Genomic DNA, 17,853 nt, shown 5'->3' on the forward strand with positions numbered 1-17,853 from the left:
GCAATTGTATTGCAAGCTCCAGGGTCATACTGGTACTTTATTTGAGAAATGTATCATGCAGCTGCACTGTTATATTAATTCATCCACACCATACTCTGCTCAGGCAAAATGTACATGCATAAATATAATTACAGAGTTCTGCTCATTAGTGTCCAAATGCTGATTAAACCGTCTGGCTCTATTCTAATATTAGAAACTTAAAGGTAGGCCAGAGGCTATCTGGGTGCTTTTTAAAATTAATGTGCTTGGATCACTTGGCATAAGCTGCAATTACACTACAGATATAAATTTAGTAGAATGTGAAAACAGCAGTGAGTCAACACAAAGTGTAAGATAACTACCCCACAGGAATCAATTTTTTTGTGTATTATAATATCATAACAATTCTTCAAAATGGTATAGTTACAGCTTCTCACGAGTGCCAAAAGTAGACTAATGGATAAATAAGTTATTCTATTTGCTCTGTTGTTTGCTGCTCTGCATTGGTTGGACACTGTTGAAGAATGTTGAACTACATGGCCAAATTAGTAGTCTATAATCAGAGATCACACACTACAGTATTCTGGTCAGACCACACCTTAGTACTGTGTCCATTTTTGGTCACTGTGCCATAAGGGCGACATTCAAACACTGGAGGTAGTGCAGGAAGAACCACATGTCTGATCCCTGGTGTTAGAAGTCTGAGAAATGAAGAAACGCCAGTGAGACTTGGACTTTTTAACTTGGAATGGAGGTGTCAAAGTGGTGTACAAAATGGTAAACAATATGAAAAAGGTAAATTTGGGATATTACTTCAAATCATGGGAGTAGAACAAGGGGAAGTAGGTTCAAACTAGTAAAAGGTAACTTTGGGATAGATACTAAGAAGCTCCTCTTCACACGGAGTGATTTAACACTTGGAATAGACTTCTAGATAAAGTGGTGGAGATGAAAACCCTGGATGAATTGAAGAAACAATTAGATGCTGCAATTGGGGGACTGTAGAGTGCTTCTAGATGGATGAATTAAAATGATCATTCTCATCCATAAATATTTTGTCACTAGAGTTTCGGTGAGAAACACATAAGGTCAAACATTATACCAAGTTTCTGAATCTCCTGAGCTGGCAGCAGGGAAGTTGCTGAAAAGCCAGGAACACATAAGTATTGATAGAAGTCAAATATGATGATTTCCACGTTGCCTGCATGAAGCTGGAGCAAATTTTGGCTCATCTGGATTTTGATGTTGGCCAAGGCTTTTCAAGAGAGTTACAATAAGCCTTTAATCAATGAAGGAGGCAAAGAGATAAAGCTGAGTGTCATTAGCATACATATGGAAGCTGACAAGTCCGTGATTTTCTTGAACTTGGAATCCAAGTTGGGAGTTTGGGACTTTAAAGGAGGGTGGTCTGAGTGAATAGTTTGTGGTGGACAAGAGAAATGTAGAGTTGCTTTTGTTCTGTGGGATAGCCTTGGAGTAGTAAACAGTTTTTGCCATGACCAATGCAGCTTCACATGGTCCAGACATATATCAAGGTTGGTAAGCTTAATGGGGGGGAAAATGGTGGTCGAGGCTTCCTTTGTACGAACGCATCCGACCCGGAAAAACATAGGATTCCGGTCTGAGGCCTTCATTCGCTGCGCAGTGTACGGGAATCTGTCTTTCAGGTACGGACGTCTATGTTGGAATCATGTAGGCCTGAACCACCAATCATTATGCAGTATTCTCATTGATTATAATGGGAACTCCGTTTGTACAAGTACCCATTACTATCAATGAGAATACCCACCAAAACACGGCAGAATTATTTTTTTTAAAAAGCACCTCACATATTTAAAATTAATTGAAATTAAATAATTTAGATGTTTTAGAAAATAATATATTTTGGGGGAAAAAATATTTAATGTGTTTTAATAGGGTTAAAAATAAACTTACCTTAATGGACAGGGTTTTTAACATAAAAATTAAATTATTTTTTTTTTCTATGTTTTAAAAGTGTTACGCTGGTGAAAGTAAGCTATGCGCCTGCTTTTACCAGGCGTAAAAGTTTGAAGGACATTCGCTGGGCATGAGTTGGGCAAATAGCCCAATCTCTTTTGCGCATACGCATTGCGTCCCGATAACTGGCTTTTACGAGGCGTCTCCGGGTCCGTGTGCACTTCGTATGGACCAGGCAAGGGCGCAATTTTCGCCCCATTATCTTTTCGCTTTTGAGACCTGGTTTGAATCTAGCTCTAACTGATGAGAATAAAATCTCTCTGTTGGTTGCAATGGAAGTTGATGAAATAAGTTCAAGTAGGATACAATCTTGTACCCAGATAGTATGAGTTCATATCATGAAGCTGCCAGCAATTAAGGAGAATTTGACATTTTCATTGAGAAAATCCATAAAGATGTGAAGTATGAAAAATAGAAAATTCACTGAGGTTAGGATAACGATATTTGAGTGCGTAGAAAGAGCTATTTTCGGTACCTTGCTGTGATTATTGCAGACAGCAGCAACTGTTCTTGTTATGTATGCAACATCTTGTAACCAGCGTTCTATCGCCACCAGAGGGAGCATCTGTTGGAGTCCCAAGGGACCTCAGCATCCCTTGGGAGCACTGCATATAAGCAGGCCTCCCATGCTGTGCCAGCACTTTGGAGTCAGAATAAAGAGACTAAGGTCACACTTACTCAAGTCTACAGTACTCAGTCACATTGCTTTATTTGAGACATAACAATTGGCGACGAGTAATAGATAACGAACCATCACGCGAAAATGCAGAGAACTGTTGGTATCCTGGAGAAATTCTCAGAAGGTGAAGATTGAGAAGCCTTCGTGGAGTGACTCAACCAATACATCGTGGCCAATGAGCTGGAAGGGAATGAGAACGCTGCCAAACGAAGGGCGATCCTCCTCTCCATCTACAGGGCAACAAACAGTGGCCTCATGAAGAATCTTCTTGCTCCGGTGAAACCAACAACCAAATCGTATGAAGCATTGTGTACGCTGCTCCGGGAGCACTTAAATCCGAAGGAGAGCGTTCTGATGGCAATGTATCGATTTTACACATGTCAACGGTCTGAAGGCCAGGAAGTGGCGAACTACGTCGCCGAACTAAGACGCCTTGCAGGACATTGCGAATTCAGTGGATTCCGGGAGCAAATGCTAAGAGACTTTTTTGTGCTTGGCTTTGGCCAACTATTGACTGTTGAAACACTGAACCTGATTATAGTCCAGGCATTTATGTCCACCAGCGAAACGCCAAACAAATTTTGCAGCAAAAAGATGCATCAGCAAGTATTGTACATAAAGTAACGTCGTTTTCAGGCAGGAATGCATATGGCAGAATGTATACGCCTACAGCTGCACGACCTCAGATGACTGAATCCGCCATCAAGTGTGAATGCGAGGCAGTTAGCACCTTGTTGGCACTGCGGAGGTGAACATCGAGCCCATCAATGCCGCTTCAAATACTATGTGTGCAAAGGCTGTGGAACAATGGGGCACCTCCAGCGAATGTGCAGACAAGCTGCAAAGCACCACGTTGCAGAGGAAGACCGATCTATAGCGGATCAAACTGAACTAGAGACTCGAACCGAGGAGGCAGAAGTGTACAGGGTACACACCTTCACCATGAAATGTCCACCGATGATAAAAGTTGAACTGAACGGAATTCCAGTATCCATGGAATTGGACACGGGTGCGAGTCAGTCTACCATGAGCAAAAAGGCCTTCGTGAGGCTGCAACAAGGCACAAAGGCCCAAGCTGAGCCCTACTCATACCAAGCTGAGAACTTACACGAAAGAGCTGATCCCTGTAATTAGCAGTGCAGCAGTAAAAGTCTCCTATGATGGAGCGGTGCACGTACTACCACTGTGGATTGTACCAGGAGATGGCCCCACACTGAACGGCAGAAGCTGGCTGGGAAAAATCCGCTGCAACTGGGACGACATCTGAGCGCTTCCGTCCATCGATGACTCCTCGTGCCCAGGTTTTGAGCAAGTTCCCATCGTTGTTTGAGCCAGGCATCGGAAATTTCTCTGGGGCGAAGGTGCAGATCCACTTGGTTCCCAGTACACGACCCATCCACCACAAGGCACGTGCGGTGCCATACATGATGCAAGAGAAAGTGGAGGTCGAGCTGGACAGGCTGCAACGAGAGGGCATCATCGCATCGGTTGAGATCAATGAGTGGGCCAGTCCGATTGTTCTGGTTCTCAAGGGCGATGGCACGGTCAGAATTTGTGGGTACTATAAAGTAACAAGTAACCGTTTTTCGATGCAGGACCAGTACCCGTTACCCAAGGCAGACGACCTATTTGTGACGCTGGCAGGAGGGAAGACGTTCATCAAGTTGGACCTGACCTCGGCCTACATGACACAGGAGTTGGCGGAATCTTTGAAAGGCCTCGCCTGCATCAACACGCACAAAGGTCTGTTCATTTACAGTGGATACCCGTTTAGGATTCGATCGGCCGCGGCTATTTTTCAAAGGAACATGGAGAGTCTGCTAAAGTCAGTTCCATGCACCGTGGTTTACCAGGACGACGTATTGATCACAGGTCGGGACACCATCGAACACTTGAAGAACCTGGAAGAGATCCTAAGTCGGCTAGATCGCGTGGGACTCGGGTTAAAACGCTCAATGTGTTTTCCTGGCTCCAAAGTTCGAGTTCTTGGGGAGAAGAATCGCGGCAGACTGCATCAGACCCACCGACGCCAAGACGGAGGCCATCAAGAACGCGCCGAGACCACAGAACGTGACGGAGCTGCGGTCGGTCCTGGGACGACTCAATTATTTTGGTAATTTCCTACCCAGGTTAAACACCTTGCTAGAACCTCTACATGTGTTGCTACGCAAGGGAGATGACTGGGTGTGGGGGAAATCACAAGAGACTGCTTTTGAGAAAGCCAAAAATCTGTCATGTTCCAACAAACTGCTTGTTCTGTATGACCCATGTAAACGTTTAGTGCTAGCTTACGATGCGTCTTCGTACGGGTGTGTGTTACAACAAGCAAACGAATCAGGAACTTTGCAACCGGTCGCTTATGCGTCCAGGAGTTTGTCCAAGCCGAAAGGGCCTACAGCATGATTGAAAAAGAAGCTCTGGCATGTGTTTGCAGGGTGAAAAAAAATGCATAAGTATCTGTTTGGGCTTAAGTTCGAGTTAGAAACTGACCATAAGCCGCTCGTATCACTATTCTCAGAGCAAAGATATTAAAATCAATGCCTCTGCTCGCATCCAAAGATGGGCGCTCACGCTGTCTGCATATAACTATGTAATTTGCTACAGGCCAGGCACAGAGAACTGCGTTGATGCTCTGTTGGCTACCATTGCCCACCACCGGGGTGGAAATGGCACAGCCTGCAGACTTGCTCTTGGTGATGGATGCATTTGAAAACGAAGTGTCACCCGTTACGTCCGCCAGATCAGGACCTGGACCAGCCAGGACCCTTTACTGTCCCTTGCAAAAAAAAAAACTGCGTCCTTCATGGGAGCTGGTCCAGCATCCCAGCGGAGATGCATGAAGAGATCAAGCCGTTCCAGCGGCGCAAAGACGAAATGTCCATACAGGCGGACTGTCTTTTGTGGGGTAATCGTGTGGTTTGGTCTAAGAAAGGCAGGGAAACGTTCATACGTGACCTACACAGTACCCACCCAGGCATAGTAATGATGAAAACGACAGCCACATCCCATGTGTGGTGGCCCAGCATCGACTCAGATTTGGAGTCTTGCATGCGCCAATGCAACACTTGCTTTCAACGGAGCAATGCACCCAGGGAGGCACCGCTAAGTTTGTGGTCATGGCCCTCCAAATCGTGGTCTAGGATCCACGTTGAGTTCACTGGTCCGTTTCGAGGCAAAATGTTGTTGGTTGTTGTGGATGCTTATTCAAAATGGATTGAGTGTGTAATAATGTCCGTAAGCTCGTCCACTGCCACCATCGAAAGCCTATGAGCCACGTTTGCCACGCACGGCCTGCCTGATGTCCTTGTCAGTGACAATGGGCCGTGCTTCACAAGCGCTGAATTCAAGGAATTCATGACCCACAATGGAATCAAGCACATCACATCTGCCCAGTTCAAGCCCGCATCTAATGGCCAGGCAGAATGGGCAGTCCAAACCATCAAGCAAAGCTTGAAACGCTTGTCGGAAGGCTCCCTGCAGACCCGCCTGTCCTGAGTCCTGCTCAGCTACCGCACAAGACCCCACTTGCTCACCGGAGTTCCCCCTGCCGAACTGCTCATGAAAAGGGCACTCAAAACAAGGCTCTCTCTAGTCCACCCTGATCTCCATGATCATGTCGAGAGCAGGCAGCATCAACAAAGCATGTATCATGATTGTGCAAATTTGTCACGCGATATTGAAGTCAATGACCCTGTATTTGTACTCAGCTATGGACATGGTCCCAAATGACTTGCTGGCTCTGTCGTAACCAAAGAAAGGAGTAGGGTGTTTGAGGTTAAACTTGCAAATGGACTGACTTGCAGAAAGCATTTGGACCAAACCAAACTGTGATTCACAGACAGCCACGAGCAACCTGAAGAGGACATCACCAACTTCGACCCTCCGATACACACACAGGTGGCAACCAACATCACGGTTGACCACAAAGCTGAACCCATCATCCCCAGCAGCCCAGTAAGGCCAGCTGTGCAGCAGCCCAGCGAAGGCCCAACCAACTCATCTGTACCTGTGTTTGTACCGAGACGATCGACTCGGGAGCGGAAAGCCCCAGATCGTCTCACCCTACAAATAAGTGTACCATTGACTTTGGCGGGGGAGGGGGAAGTGATGTTATGTATGCAACACCTTGTAACCAGCATTCGACTGCCACCAGAGGATGCATCTTTTGGAGTCCCAAGGGATCCAGCATCCCTTGGGAGCACTGCATATACTCAGGCCTCCCATGCTGTGCCAGCACTCTGGAGTCAGAATAAAGAGACCAAGGTCACACTTACTCAAGTCTACAGTACTCAGTCACATTATTTTATATGAGACATAACAGTTCTGTTCCCCAATCTATGATCCCTTGCCTTGATTATGTCATCAGTAATAAAGCAAAAACTTCATTCCTTATCTTGCCTTTCTCTTTTTCGTCCCTCATTCTCTCGCTCTTTCCCTTGTCTTCTGTTTTTTCCCTACCTCCTAATTCTCTTTTACTCTTGCCCATACGGTATTTTCTGTTGTAGGCCTGTCCCATCACTGTCTTCCTTTTGTAACTTTTTAAAATGATTAAGAACGAGCAACATCAAACCTAACTTTGACCATTCATTAAGGTAAGAGTTCCTTCTTAATGTTATTTGAAACTATTACAGGTATAGAAATGGTAGTTAGCTAGTCGATCCTTTCAAGCCTCTGCCAGTATGTAAATATAATGTTTATTAAAAGGCAACCCTACAGCTCAGTTTTGAACAATTCTCTTTCGCATGTTTTAACAGGTGTAGAAGATGATTTTGGATGCCTTGTTTCAGCTAATATCATTCTACTGAGAAACAGACTCTTGGATATTTTGCTAAAGCTACTGTATACTTCAAAAGAAAAAAACAGTGTTAATCTGCAGTAAGTATTGCTTGAAGCACGTGAAAGTTGTGTAGTTTGCTGTGATTCCTGAGTTATTTGTCCAATGCCGTTCAGGGTATTTACAATATAACACGGGTAACGTGTGAACCCAGATACTGTGCATTGCCACCTGGTAAAGGTTACAGCACCAGTGGCTGAAGGGTATGGCACATATATACTGTATAAATAATTAGTTTATTAACAGTAGTGCAAAGAATAGAGAAATGTAAATTGTTGATTCAGTTTGTGATTATGCAGGGGTGATAGCATGACATATTCTCAGAAAAGTAAAGAAAATTGGAAAATTCAATGAATTAGTGAAAAAATTATGTATTATGCAGTTGTAAATGAACCGCATCAGCATGAATTCGGAATTACAGGTGTAAAATTTATTTGACATTACCTTTCTAAAACCAAGTCATGTCTTGTATTTCTGTGCTGTATACAATCCTCAGTCTAATTTTGTTGCCATTGTACTGCATGCCAAGTACAAATGACGCATTTAAAGTTGTGATATCTCTGTGGGTGGAATTAAGTAGCAGTGAAAATTTCAAATTTGAGGAAAAATTTTACTATACATCATCTTTCAAGAATTTCTACTGGTCTTTTTGGAACATTCAAGCACTATTTTTAGTTCATATCTTTATTCAATTTAATGATCTTTAGCATTGAAGTAAATAACATTATGGATCCATACTCCTTTATTAAATAAGTGGTATGATGTGTTTTTGCTCCACAAAACCCGAGTTCAGGTCTCCGCCACTGCCAAGTTTTACTCTCGGCTTCCCCCAGACAGCTAGTTACTTATCTTGACTGGGCTGTCGCGTGTGGCATCAGCAGAAATTTCACCTCCAGGTGCATGTAAATACCTGCAACCTGCTTATCACAGAGAAATTCTGGTTATTGTGTTTGCAGCTGGCCACCCATTCTTCACCAGAGTTCAAGGTGCATAGCTGAGTAATTTTAATATTGTTTTAAAGTTTAAATCTAAATGCTGTACATACAACTGGACTTCTATCACTTTTTAATTAAATCAGATTTTTACTCAATTTCTGCACTCTTCAAGTTGGAGATTTTAGCTTACTTTGTAATTTTTTCTTGTATTCCTTTCAAAATACACCACGACATCAAAACACAGAGCATGTGAAGAATTGGTGAAGATTTGGGGTTTTGACTGGCTTCTGATGTTCATGGAAGAGCATTTACATCCCACTACTGTCACCGCAGCAATGAGAATTCTTGTTGTACTGTTGAGCAACCAGTCAATCCTTGCCAAGTTTAAAGAAGGGCTTTCTGGAGGAGGCTGGCTCGACCAGACTGACTCTGTTCTCACAAATAAAATTGGCACTGTATTAGGTATGTGTGAAATCTTTCTGTTACAAGGTGTACATCTGGAATATTGCCTGTTTGCTTTCTGAATTACATAGAATATATTATATTTAGTGTGCAGTTTCTCTTGTAGGAATCAAGTGTACATTTCCATAGTGTATTGGTTATGTTACTGAACTAGTAATCCAAAGGCTTTAACAATTAATCCAGATAATGCAAGTTCAAATCCCATTATAGCAGCTTGAGAATTTGAATTCGATTTATTAAAACAAAATTCTGGAATAAAAAGCTGCTATCAATAAAAGTGACCATAGGGCTGCATTAATTTTTGTAAAAATCCACTGGTTCACTAAAGAAAGCTGTATTTCTTATCCCTGTGTAACTCTAGTCCCACACTAATATGGTTGACTCTTAACAGCCTGACTCTTAACTCTTTTTAAAAATTGTATCTAGAGATGAATAATAAATGCTGGCCATGCCAGCGACCACCACCACCTTAAAAAAACAAATGATTTACTGCTGTATAAACAAGTCTCCTGAATATTTAGAACCCCGTTTTGTCACAAAAACTGACATTCTAAACTAGATAACATTCACAGTAGGTACAGTGATATGTTCCGACGAGTTGGAATACTTTGCAATTATGTACCAGACCTCAGATTGGTCCTGATTAAGGAGTTTGCAATATAATACATATACCAGTAGATAAGATAATAAATTAGTATTATCTTTCTTACAGTAAAATAATTGGGAAAAACTACACACTTCATACACAATAGAAAGTAAAAATGTTTTAAATTTGCATTTCAACATTGTGGCAAAAAAGAGTGAATTGTAACCTTAAAATTATACCTTTTTTTCCACATTCACCTTAAATTTTATACACACAGGAAAAACAATTTAGATTTGGAATGATTAGAGTCGCAGAAGCATTCTGTTTGAGTACATAATCTAATCTGGCATTTCACTATAGAACTGAGGGGGTGCTGCAATGCCAGAAGTGTCATCTTTCATCTTTCGGATGACACATTAAACCAAGAGTCCTATCTGACTATTTAGGCAGAAGTAAAAGATCCCATGGCACTTTTTGTAGAAGAGCAGGCTATTTCTCCTGGTGTCCTGACCAATGTTCCCTGTTTATTTTTTTTTTAATTGTGCGTGGTCCTTCTAAGTGGCTGCGCGGCCCATTCAAATTTTCGCACATGCACGGTTATTTCCATTGAAAAGTCAGTGAACGACCTGCGCAGGACTTCCAGACTGCTGTGTGTTCCTGACCAACATTTATCCCTCAACACCACCAAAACCAGATTAACGTTTTTCTCATTGCTATTTGTGGGCCTTGCTAAGAGCAAATTCCTCTTTCTCTACAACACAACAGTGAGTAAACTTCAAAAATAATTAATTGCCTGTGAAGCATTTTGGGATGTCCTGAGAGTGTGAAAGGCGCTATATAAATGCAAGGTTTTTTTCTAAATATAGAAATCAGTAGCAATTCTTCATGCATCCGTCAGTTTTAAGAAAGGAATACTGCTTCAAGTTAGGTGTAGAAGCCCTATGTGACCAGAGGAAGACATTTGTCTGATTCAACTAAGTGTAAGAGTATTTTAAGTATTTAGATGTATATAAAAGATTCATCTAATGCAATTGGAATATACTATGTGAAAGTGAAAGAAGATCAGTTTCAGTTGGCTGATATTTTTACCGTTGAATACTAAACTTGAGGTATGCATGTCCTGTAGTTGAAAGTGTGCTGGCTGTCTGCTCCAAGATCTTTGTTAATGCAATTCTTAAGCTGATTAGTGAAAGTTGCAGGAGACCAGCTGGTTCTACATCAGTTGGACAGAGGTCTGGCTACCAACAGTTAGGAACCCACTCTAGAAAAGGAATTGCTCAATATACTGCAGTAACCAACATCTAAAATTTGTTGAAAACTGTGGTCATGCTTCAGGCTGAATGTGGCTGGAGCTGCGTACCATGTTATGATGAAAATTTACAGTTGTGATTTACGACATTTTGAATTTCCTAATCGCTGCTGCGAAGTCATGAAGTACTGAGCAGTATGCTTCCCTCAGATAATTTTACATTATAAATTAACTTGTACCAGAAAAAAAAGCCACTGATTTTTATGTATTTGTAACTTCTCTTTTCAGGTTTCAATGTTGGCAGATTTGCTGGTGGTAGATCAACATTGCGTGAAATAAACCGCGATGCTTGCCATGTCCCTGGTTTCTCTCTTCTCCAGTCATTCTTACCCAAACATACCAATGTGCCTGAACTATATTTTCTGTTGATGGCCCTTTTCCTCCAGCAGCCAGTTACTGAACTGCCAGAAAACCTGCAGGTATATAATCCATATCATTTTAACCTTTTTATGTTTTCTTTATAATTTTTGGGACCCATTCTGTTCATCCATTAAAAATGCTATGGATGTGTTAAAGGGTGTAACTAGTTAGCTTGGAATAATATGTATTTCCCATTCCATCTTTTCCTTGAAAATGATGGAATGGGGAGAGATCTGCAACTTGAGCAAATATAAGACTTCATTTAACAAACCGGTTTAGCTTAAAGGATGAAAATGATTTTACATGGCAACCAAATGGAATAGGAAATGGCAAATGAATCTTCAATCCAAAATAATTAAATGCTACTGCTGCATTTAACTGGCAGTATTTAATAGATTAGCTGTTTAATTTTAACGCTTAGATAGAAACTTGTACATCTTATTTATGATGTAGCTTTAACGGTGGGTAAGCAGTGACATCCTAATTTTATCTGGCATCTGCATTAGGTGACCTGGGTTACTAGACTTTTATCCAATAAGCTGCAGGAACACAAGTGACTTTCATTGTTTCAAGATCTACACATTTAACATTAAAAGCCTTTAGAAACCTGTTTTGCTGCTAATAAAGTTTCTTCTATGTAGCATTTTGAACATTGTGAGTCTGGAAGATTAAAACAAACTTATTTCTCATTGGCGAATTTAGATCAATGAGGGCCAGCTTTTTTCCCACCAATTAGTAAGAAGCCTTATGAATCTTCCAGACCTAGGAAGTTCAAATCTTTGAAACCAACAGAAGAAAAATTAACAACTTGAGAGAGCAAGCTGCAAAGAGGGATCACATAGGTAGTGGCAGGGTGGAGCAGACCAAGAATGGTGGAGCAGACAAAAGTCAGTTTGAGAGCTGCTAGTATATCCTTGAAATCAAAGGGGAAAAAAATATTTATTTCCTTCAAGTTATATCAGTACTATAAATGGTATATTAGATCTATTATTTTGTCTCCTTCATAAGAGTCCGAATGCATTTTAGTGTTGATTTCACATGTTCGATAGATAATCAAGAAAAAGCAGGTTAGGGTCAGTCAGCTGGTGCTGTTTTGTCAGAACTATTTGGACTAGCAAATAAAGTATTTCCTGAAGAAACTGCTGGAATTCTGAGAAATATTTCAGATATGATTGCAGGTTGAACAAGCACCTCCACTGGAAATTGCATGACTTTCTCACTCTATCTGTTTATTTGCTGAGCGGGTAATGTGCCGTATCATCCTTTAGATTTAGGTAGAAGTGGCTACAACCACTTTTCCTACTGCCAATGTCACTGTCTTAGCTAAATAAAACATGGTAAGCCAACTCGTTCCCTTTACAAAACAGCATGGATAATACTTTTATTAATAAAAATGCAATATAAAAAGCTAAATTCTAGTGTCCATCATCATCATAGGCAGTCCCTCGGAATCGAGGAAGACTTGCTTCCACTCTTAGAATGAGTCCTTAGGTGGCTGAACAGTCCAATATGAGAGCCACAGTCCCTGCTACAGGTGGAACAGACAGTCGTTGAGAGTGGGACAGGTTTGCCGCACATTCTTTCCGCTGCCTGCGCTTGTTTTCTGCATGCACTCGGCGATGATACGCGAGGCGTTCAGCGCCCTCCCAGATGCACTTCCTCCACTTAGAGTGGTCTTTGGCCAGAGACTCCCAGGTGTCAGTGGGGATGTTGCACTTTATCAGGGAGGCTTTGAGGGTGTCCTTGTAACCTTTCCTCTGCCCGCCTTTGGCTCGTTTGCCATGAAGGAGTTCCGAGTAGAGCGCTTGCTTTGGGGAGTCTCTTGTCTGGCATGTGGACAATGTGGCCTGCCCAGCAGAGCTGATCAAGTGTGGCCAGTGCTTCAATGCTGGGGATGTTGGCCTGGACGAGGACACTAATGTTGGTGCGTCTGTCCTCCTAGGGGATTTGCGGAGGCATCATTGGTGGTATTTCTCCAGCGACTTGAGGTGTCTACTGTATGTGGTCCATGTCTCTGAGCCATACAGGAGAGCGGGTATTACTACAGCCCATGAGCTTGGTGGTAGATTTGAGGGCCTGGTCTTCGAACACTCTTTTCCTCAGGCAGCCAAAGGCTGTGCTGGCACACTGGAGGCAGTGTTGAATCTCCATGTCCATCATTGCACAAGATGGCGAATAATTCCCTGTACTTCAATAATTTGTCACAGAGCTAAATTTAAATTTGTGTATAGATCAGTGAAATGAATGCACATCAGTATTAAGCCCATTGGTCTCTATAAAATTGACAGCTTCCCAGGCTCTGAAGTTAGTTCCCTACCATTGGCACTTGAGATCAAAGCAGTCTGTGAATAATGCCTTTACTTGAAAAATAATGAAATAATTTTAATGCTCAATACCATCACACTTAATCATAGATTTAAAAAGCCAGTGTTAGAGATGGTAACTAAATATATTAGCATGTGCTTTCTTAATACAGTTTGATCTGGATTCCATCTGGACATTTATCTTTGGGGTTCCTGCTTCAAGTGGGACAGTGGTTGCATCTATTCACACTGTATGCTCAGAATCTGCATTTTTATTGTTGGGAATGCTGAGGAGTATGCTCAATCTTGTAAGTATGCAAAAAAACAAATCCAATTTACTAATCACAAGAAGACTTAGATACAATTAAGTGATATTAACCTTTAAGCTTTGATCATTTTATGTGATTTTGAAGATATGTGCTCAGTACCTCAGCCTAGTCTGTCTCAACACTAATCCTAAACTTTGTTTCATCCATAGACAGAGTTATCCTCACTTCAGTAAACAATCTCACTTCAGTCTGATTGATGTAGATCCCTAACACAAAATACACAGTTGTAGCTTCCACCATTTGCATTAGGAAGCATCAATAAGTTTGAAGTCAAAAATGGTTTCATTAATTACAATGTATGTTCACTAAGTAAGGTTCTGAAATGCATTATATGGTTCAGAATGTTGTATTATCTGATATTTAGACTAAAATCTATATTAATCTAGTAACATTAGCCTAGATTTTCTGTTGCTGGCTGCCCATTTTAATGGTGTAAATCAGATAGCTGAAATGGGTTGGGCTTATTTTCCACCAGACCACCACCCATTTTACATTGTGGCTTTGTTTCTGAGGGGTAGGGATGAGTATCCTTAAGGTACATGTTCATTTGGTAGTGTCTGGCCTGCACGCACGCTCCTAATCAGTTATGGAGGGCATCGTTTCTAACATATGCACATTTGAAAGGGGCACCAGAATTACTAGGGACTCGGCTGTAACAGGAGCTGATTTAAAGAGCCCAGGTAAATATATTTACTAATATTTCGACTTTTTTTTCCCCCTGCAGACACTGGGGTTCTCATGAGCCTTTGTGAAAAATTTTCATTTTTTTGCCATTAATGTGTCTTCCAATAGAAATTCCCCGATCTGAGGTGTTTGGAAGAGGAAGATTTATCGACCTATGCCAGGCAGGTTAGGCTTCATACAAGGTGCTCTGTGCTCACCTGCATCTGCATCTGTAGAAACAGACGGCCTGAGCTCCCTTGGAGGCTGCTCTTTTCAAGGAAATTTGGATAGCAGACCCAATGGCACCACTAAGAGATATGAATGGCTGACCAGCCGTACTGCCTCAGAAGCACTTTCATCAATGGCCACTATCCCTAGTGGCTGCACTCACCAAGATGCCACCAATTCTATCTGCAAGCCCTGCTGCACTTATCTGACAGTGTCAATGGGGCACTGTCTTCACAGATTCTGAATCAGCAAAGAGTCAGATGTCGAGCCATTCCATCTGCTGCCAGGATACCTGCAACTATCATGCAACATAAGGCTGTAGCAGTAACAGTCAGCTACAGCATAAAACTTGCCCCTTCTCCTTATAAGCATGCTGCATGGAGTGGCACAAAAGACAGCAGGCTATAAATTTGATTGCGTAGTGTCCGTTGTTTGGGTGCTACGGGTGTCGTTTTGGGTTGAAAATGCCGTCATGAGCCGTGCGTGCACAATTCTGGTATGAGCTGCGCCGGATGCCATCTTGGTGAGGGCGTTAGCGTCAGCACTGCGAGTGTGCACTGGAAGTATGTAGCATAGGCAGATCGTGATGTCAATCAATGTGTAACGTGGATTTGACACTGGCACTGCCATTTTCATCCTCCAATATGGAAGTGTGTAAACCTCGCACAGCTGAGCATGCGTTCAGCAGCTACAAGGATCCCGTACCAGCAATAATTAAAGGGATCATCAACCACTCTCTGGTCAGTTGCTGATTAATTTCTAATGGCTCTGTGTAAGTTTGTGGAAGTGTTTGGAGCTTTCTAGAGTTGTTTAAAGTTGGTGAAGTGACAGGGAATGGTATTGCAAGTGGAGAAGGCCTTGCTTCTGTCTTCAAGGGTTCTGGTCAGCCCACTTGCTCCCAGTCATGGGTGCTCTAGGCTGCGGCATCCCTCTTGGCCTACAGCATGACACTGAGATGAAGCAGAGGGAGAGAAGAGGAGGACAAGCTGCTCACAGTCAGAGGAGGAAGAGGAGAAGGAGGAGGTGGAGAAGGGCTCTCAGCAGGAGGCCTTACCCACCTAGGGTCTTCCGAGTGCAATTCTCTTGCCTTAACCTGAGCCAGAAGCTGTGTGTGAGGCGGCTGCGCATTACAAAGGAGATGCTTACTGAACTCTGCCACCTCTTGTAACCAGACGCAGCCTCACTCCAGGCCAAGAACAGCGCTGCCTGTGGCTGTGAAGGTGAACGTGACCCCGAATTTCTTTGCATCAGGATATTTCCAGGCTGGAGCAGGCAACATCTGTAACATCTCCCAGTTTGCCGTCCACTGCCACTGCTGCATAATAGAAGTGACAGATGCTCTTTATGCCAGGAGAGGGGACTTCATTGTCTTCTGTCTGATCAGAGAGAAGCAGGCGGAGCCTGCACGTTGCTTTGCCAGGATAGCGGGCTTCCCCATGGTGCAGAGTGGCATCGACTGTCCGCACGTGGCTTTGTGTGCACTTTATCTAAATGCTGAGATGTACCTCAACCGCAAAGGTTACCACTCTCTCTGCAGTTGATGTGTGCCCATGCTCAGCACATCATGGTGAATGCCTGATATCCTGTCAGCAGTCATGATGCTTTCATTTTGTGCCAGTCCGCTGTTCCCTCAGTCTTTGAGCCACCATGACAAACCAGAGGGTGGCTACTGGGCAACAAGGGATATTCGCTGACCACCTGGCTCATCACGCCGCTCCGCAACTCAACTGCATGTGGGCAGCATGCATATAATGAGAGCCACACACAATATGATTGAGCAGACCATTGGCATCCTTAAACAACGTTTCCGTTGCCTGGCCTCTTTGGAGGAGCCCTGCAGTACTCAACAGAATATGTCCCTAAGATTTGTTGTAGTTTGCTGCATACTCCACAACCGTGTCATCATGAGGACACAGCCCTTGCCACCAGGCATACAGCTACCAGCTAAGGAGGAGGAAGTGGAAGGGAGGAGGCAACCCAGACAAACCCCTTTCTTCCTGGGTTGTCAGTGATTGACTCATTCGACTGCATCTGAGTGAAGACAACCCCAATTACCCATTCAACAATAGTCCAACACATAACCTTCCCTCTGCTTTTGACCATTACAGCATCCTCTTGGCCACAATGCTGAAATTAAAACCACCACAAAAGAAACATTCCAATCCAACTTTATCTATCAATCCATCCAATGTAACCTAACGAAGTCAACTAATCACCCTTGTGCATTCCCTTAGTTGCCTGTCTTCAGTGTGCCTTTGTCTGTCCGACTGCTCCTATGAATTGCTACCCCAGTGGCTGCAGCATGGTTGGTGAAAGGCTGCTGACTTTCAGTGGGGGAGACTGCAGATGACCTTGCAGGATGACCTCAAGCACCTCTGGCTGCGGACTGCACCACCTTGAAATGGGGAGCAGCAATCTGGGCTGACTGGCCGACGGGCAACAGCAAGGCCACTGGCAGAGTGGCAGTGGTGGAAGGGCAAATGCTGTAATCGTGAGAGAGGGCAGCCAGATTTGTCCTCCCTGGAGCCACTGCCACTCCCCTGTTGGAGGACAGATGGCTGGAATGCTGTAATACCCTGCAAGTCCCTTTGCACACTGGTAAACCCAGCCACGATGGCAGCAGTCTGAGCTTGCAATGGCTTGCTTCAAACTGAGCCTGCATGAGAGCAGACTGAGCTTGCATGACTTCAGTCTGAGCTTCCACTGCAGCACTCAGACGAAAGGGTGGCTTGTGCTTTAATGGAAGCTGAGCCATCAGACGCTGCATGATGTTAAATCCACAATTGTGCTAATGGATCTGCCCACCCCTTCCATGCTGGAAAGGATGGGTTCTAAGCTTTGTCAAAAGCTCTGTGCAAGGCTGGAGATGGACTTCTCCATTCTCCTTGACATTTCACTTGGGCTTTCTTGCAGCTCTACCAATGCACCAAGCACCCCATCAAAGGCCTCATCTGAGTCCTCTGCAGCAGAACTTGTGTGCGACCTCATCCTTCTACGAGCTGGTACCTGTGCTACTCTTTCCCCCTGTCCTGGCTGCAGCCTACTCTTGCCCAGTGACTGACTACATGATGACCCTGCCTCTAAGCTACCCTCTAAACTCAGTGCCAGTATCTGAGCTGGTGGCTGCATGTCCGATGGAGTGATGGTGTTTTTTCTTCTACAACCACTGGCTGGGCAGGTTGGATTTC

At 43.3% G+C, this 17,853-nt stretch overlaps 1 protein-coding gene across 1 annotated transcript in view; it reads left to right on the plus strand.

Annotated features, from left to right (window-relative positions):
* Positions 1–17,853, plus strand: part of wdfy3 (WD repeat and FYVE domain containing 3) — a 690,816-nt gene that overhangs the window by 396,832 nt on the left and 276,131 nt on the right. Inside the window, exons 30-33 of the mRNA XM_070871062.1 lie at positions 7,411–7,531; positions 8,670–8,887; positions 11,011–11,201; positions 13,619–13,753. Of these exons, the coding sequence (XP_070727163.1) occupies positions 7,411–7,531; positions 8,670–8,887; positions 11,011–11,201; positions 13,619–13,753 (665 nt within the window). The remainder of the gene's footprint in view (positions 1–7,410; positions 7,532–8,669; positions 8,888–11,010; positions 11,202–13,618; positions 13,754–17,853) is intronic.

The sequence above is a fragment of the Pristiophorus japonicus genome, chromosome 2 (assembly GCF_044704955.1).
Source record: "Pristiophorus japonicus isolate sPriJap1 chromosome 2, sPriJap1.hap1, whole genome shotgun sequence".
NCBI lineage: Eukaryota > Metazoa > Chordata > Chondrichthyes > Pristiophoridae > Pristiophorus > Pristiophorus japonicus.